General features: G+C 41.3%; 1 protein-coding gene across 1 annotated transcript in view; it reads left to right on the top strand.

The window, feature by feature from the left end:
• The window catches only part of LOC128638133 (gastrula zinc finger protein XlCGF66.1), a 72,330-nt gene extending 68,142 nt beyond the window's left edge, over nt 1–4,188 (top strand). Inside the window, exon 6 of the mRNA XM_053689996.1 lies at nt 4,118–4,188. Coding sequence (XP_053545971.1) covers nt 4,118–4,188 — 71 coding nt within the window. The remainder of the gene's footprint in view (nt 1–4,117) is intronic.
• The last annotated feature ends 1,382 nt before the right edge of the window (nt 4,189–5,570 follow it).

Raw genomic sequence — 5,570 nt, forward strand, 5'->3', positions numbered from 1 at the left:
ATGAAATGAACGCAGATTTAGGATTGTTCCATTCACTCACACCTGGGGTATGTTGGGTCTTGGGACGCAAGTAGCTCAGTAGGATCAGTGCTTATATACATCTGTTCACTTTACATTGATTAGACTAATATTATAACACAGAATAAGATGACTATTTTTCACATTTATACACATACTGTATATCCGAATGGTTATGTATATATTTTTCTTTGTAGGAATTGTGCTGATTAGGGCTAACAGAATGTTTTAGTTTTGCACACAATCTACTGTGACATCACTATATATATATTTTGCATAAATAAAAAGAGAGAAGCGCTCAACCTGGGAACAAACAATAACATAATAGCTTGTTCTATGGCTAGTTACCACCCTAGACGCAGCCTCTTTTTGCTCAACATGTGCCTTTCACAGAGAAGAACTTTCCTGAAGCATATCAGTCTGATCCTGACTTCACAGTACAGTCCAGCCCCGAAATACCAGGCAATCCCTCTCTGAACGAGAGAAACAGCCAAACCCCAGACGTACGTTTCGGCCTATTGTGGGCCTCGTCAGTGAGGTGCAGCCATATCCCTCTAGGCACACTGAGCAACGGTTCATGTCTGGATTCCCGCATCACACTTAGGGAGACTTCCCCAAGTGTCATAATTTGCATAAATAAAAAGAGAGAAGCGCTCAACCTGGGAACGAACAATAGCATAATAGCTTGTTCTATGGCTAGTTACCACCCAAGCATAATAGCTTGTTCTATGGCTAGTTACCACCCAAGAAGCAGCCTCTTTTTGCTCAGCATGTGCCTTTCACAGAGAAGAACTTTCCTGAAGCATATCAGTCTGATCCTGACTTAACAGTACAGTCCAGCCCCGAAATACCAGGCAATCCCTCTCTGTGCTAAAAGAACGCGCACCCTGAGTTGCAATTTAAATGAACAGGCATGGAAGTTATTCTAGCTTTTGTTCTATCTCAGGAGTGCTGTTCTCTTTCTCTTTTTTCACATATATATATATATATATATATATATATATATATATATATATATATATATATATATATATATATATATATATATATATATATATATATATATATATATATATATATATATATATATATATATATATATATATATATATATATATATATACAGGGAGTGCAGAATTATTAGGCAAGTTGTATTTTTGAGGATTAATTTTATTATTGAACAACAACCATGTTCTCAATGAACCCAAAAAACTCATTAATATCAAAGCTGAATAGTTTTGGAAGTAGTTTTTAGTTTGTTTTTAGTTATAGCTATTTTAGGGGGATATCTGTGTGTGCAGGTGACTATTACTGTGCATAATTATTAGGCAACTTAACAAAAAACAAATATATACCCATTTCAATTATTTATTTTTACCAGTGAAACCAATATAACATCTCAACATTCACAAATATACATTTCTGACATTCAAAAACAAAACAAAAACAAATCAGTGACCAATATAGCCACCTTTCTTTGCAAGGACACTCAAAAGCCTGCCATCCATGGATTCTGTCAGTGTTTGATCTGTTCACCATCAACATTGCGTGCAGCAGCAACCACAGCCTCCCAGACACTGTTCAGAGAGGTGTACTGTTTTCCCTCCTTGTAAATCTCACATTTGATGATGGACCACAGGTTCTCAATGGGGTTCAGATCAGGTGAACAAGGAGGCCATGTCATTAGATTTTCTTCTTTCATACCCTTTCTTGCCAGCCACGCTGTGGAGTACTTGGACGCGTGTGATGGAGCATTGTCCTGCATGAAAATCATGTTTTTCTTGAAGGATGCAGACTTCTTCCTGTACCACTGCTTGAAGAAGGTGTCTTCCAGAAACTGGCAGTAGGACTGGGAGTTGAGCTTGACTCCATCCTCAACCCGAAAAGGCCCCACAAGCTCATCTTTGATGATACCAGCCCACCTCCACCTTGCTGGCGTCTGAGTCGGACTGGAGCTCTCTGCCCTTTACCAATCCAGCCACGGGCCCATCCATCTGGCCCATCAAGACTCACTCTCATTTCATCAGTCCATAAAACCTTAGAAAAATCAGTCTTGAGATATTTCTTGGCCCAGTCTTGACGTTTCAGCTTGTGTGTCTTGTTCAGTGGTGGTCGTCTTTCAGCCTTTCTTACCTTGGCCATGTCTCTGAGTATTGCACACCTTGTGCTTTTGGGCACTCCAGTGATGTTGCAGCTCTGAAATATGGCCAAACTGGTGGCAAGTGGCATCTTGGCAGCTGCACGCTTGACTTTTCTCAGTTCATGGGCAGTTATTTTGCGCCTTGGTTTTTCCACACGCTTCTTGCGACCCTGTTGACTATTTTGAATGAAACGCTTGATTGTTCAATGATCACGCTTCAGAAGCTTTGCAATTTTAAGAGTGCTGCATCCCTCTGCAAGATATCTCACTATTTTTGACTTTTCTGAGCCTGTCAAGTCCTTCTTTTGACCCATTTTGCCAAAGGAAAGGAAGTTGCCTAATAATTATGCACACCTGATATAGGGTGTTGATGTCATTAGACCACACCCCTTCTCATTACAGAGATGCACATCACCTAATATGCTTAATTGGTAGTAGGCTTTCGAGCCTATACAGCTTGGAGTAAGACAACATGCATAAAGAGGATGATGTGGTCAAAATACTCAATTTCAACAGTCCCAGAGCTCCGCACTCACTGTTACTAGTAAGCAATAGGTGCCCGGGGTGCATCCAAAATAAACATATGCATAAGAAAAAGAGACGCTCTCGCCGGGTCTTAGCAATTGATGTGTTTAATACACCAGTAGTGACGTTTCGGGGTAGTTAGCCCCGTCCTCAGACCAATAAAATATGTACATACATTACAGACCTATATAACCTTACCCTCCACCAAGATTCTATACCGGAAATGTCCACAGCGTTCCCCCTGCGCCACTGCGCCGAACCGGGGGTAGTCATGGCAACCGGAATACACACAATACTCACAACATGACATCAGACACCGGATCCTACGGACACGCCCATCTGCACTGTCAGTGCCAAAGGAAGCCGTAAGAGCCGGATAGCATTTTACTGGGCTAATGATAATTCTGCAAGAAAAAATAATAACACATTATGAGAAACGAGGTATTTACAATGGTATCACAAGATCCAAGTATTCAATATGGAAGGCAGTTACAATGTAATCTAGGGCTATGTATCTAATACAGCATAAATGCATTTTGAATAAAAAGGCCATCTGGAAGTGAATTACCAATGTATAGATAAGCCATAAGCTTGTCATAAACAATTTTTATAGGAAGCAGTGCCAATCTAAATTTACATTTAGCCCATTCGGCGTTATGGTATTAAGTGTATAGATCCATCTGGATTCTTTTTGTAGAAGTAGTTTGGCCCTGTCTCCCCTTCTACTGGGTCTGGGAACATGATCAATGATGACATAACGTAGGTTAGACACCGCATGGCCAGATAGCGCAAAATGTCTGGCAACAGGTTGGTCAGATTGTTTTTTATCAGTGGCTGCTCTGATTGCAGTGCGGTGGTTGGCCATGCGGGTCCGCAGATAATCAATGGGTTTACCCACGTAGTATAACCCACAGGGGCAATGAATCAAATAGACAACATATTCAGTGGTACAAGTAACACGATGTCTTATGTAGAACTTTTTGTTAGTATGTGGGTGTACAAAAAACTTTGTAGCACTAAGTCCACTGCATGTAGTGCAACCAAGACATTTGAAGCAGCCTGGTTTCAATCGCTTTAGCCATGTTGATTTCTTGTAACAGTCAATAGGATCCACCTTGACTAGAGTGTCCCGAATGGATCTGGATCTTCTAAAACTGACTCTAGGTGGTCCCATATTGACAAAAGGTAAAGTCTGGTCAGACTGCACAATTTCCCAGTCCTTCCTTAGTACTGCTGGTAAATTATGTTTATCCACCGTGTATGTTGTCACATATGTCATCCTGTCGGTATCAGCTGTCCTAGTAGTTGCTCATAGGGCTTCTTCCTGCGGCAGATCCCAGAATTGTTCCAGATGTTTGTTTAGGTGCTGCTCATTACATCCCCATTGCAGAAATCTTGACTTAATTTCTAACAGTTGTTGTTTTGTTTGTACAGGGTCGCTATTATTTCTGACAACTCTTTTGAATTGGGAGATTGGCAGCGCCTGCTTTAGAGCCGGAGGGTGACAGCTGGTAGCCTGGAGCAGGGAATTTCTGTCAGTAGCCTTACGAAAAAGTGTAGTAGAGAGATGGTTCTGGTTCTTATATATACGCAAATCTAAAAAGTCTACAGATATTTCGCTGTACTCCATCTTAAATTGTAGGTTGGAACGTAATTCATTCAGCTGGTTGAACCATAGTAGGAGATCCTGTGTCGATCCATCCCAGATTAAGAACAAGTCGTCTATGTAGCGACGAAACATCCTAATGTTGGGATGGGAAAATAGATCAGTATTGTATTGTTCAAACTCTGCCATGTATAAATTGGCAAATGATGGGGCCACACTCGACCCCATCGCCGTACCTAAAAGCTGTAGGTAAAACAGGTTCTCAAATCGGAAATAATTCATTGTAAGGCAGTAATATAACATTTCCATAATCCACTCAGTATTTGGTCCTACAAAAGGATATCTTCTCAGGTGGTTACGGACTGCCTCCATACCCTGGCTGTGTGGTATAATGGTATAGAGACTAACCACATCTAGGGTAACCAGCAGTTCAGTCCCTTTTAGATTATCATATTGCTTAAGCTCTTGGATGAGGGCCATGGAGTCCAACAAAAAGAAGGCATATTACAGACCATTGGCTGGAAAAGGGAGTCCAAATATGTGGCAATGGGCTGAAGCAGAGAACCAATAGCCGAGACTATTGGTCTACCAGGTGGTTGGGTGAGATGCTTGTGCACTTTTGGTAACGTGTAAAATACAGGAACCCGTGGGAACTGTACTGTCAGATATCTAAAGAGCTGTTCATCTATTAGATTGTTACTTAGTGCGTTTTGTAGAGAAGCATCAATTTGTTTCTTAAAGGACCACACTGGGTCTCCTGAAAGTTGTTTGTAGGTGTTGCCATCATTCAACTGTGCAATTGCTTCACTGCGGTAGTATGAGTAATCCAAGATTACCACCGCCCCGCCTTTATCAGCTTCACGGAATACCAATTCGGTATTTTCTTTTAGTTTTTTCAAAGCATCCCTCTCTTGTCTTGAGAGGTTATTACGATGTTTCCCAAAGTTTCCTTGTAGATCTTTCCTGGCTCCATCCCCCAACAGCCTGCTGTAGGTCTTAATACTGGCATTTGAACTGCTGGGTCATACCTCCCTTTTGCTCGAAATCTTGGTATCTCTGCTTGATTACTCCCAAAGTGTTCTTGTAATCGCAGCATTCTTTCAAACTTGTGTTTATCCAAGAAGGATGTGAAAGGGTCATCATATTCGGTGGGTATGAAGGATAAACCTTTATTAAGTACCCTTACTTCAATGGGAGACAGGGGGTATGAGCTGAGGTTGATCACAATATCTTCTGTCAGAATCTCTGAGGTCTGGGTGGTCTTCCTCTTGTGCCCTCCCT

Source organism: Bombina bombina, chromosome 8, assembly GCF_027579735.1.
Source record: "Bombina bombina isolate aBomBom1 chromosome 8, aBomBom1.pri, whole genome shotgun sequence".
Classification (NCBI taxonomy): domain Eukaryota; kingdom Metazoa; phylum Chordata; class Amphibia; order Anura; family Bombinatoridae; genus Bombina; species Bombina bombina.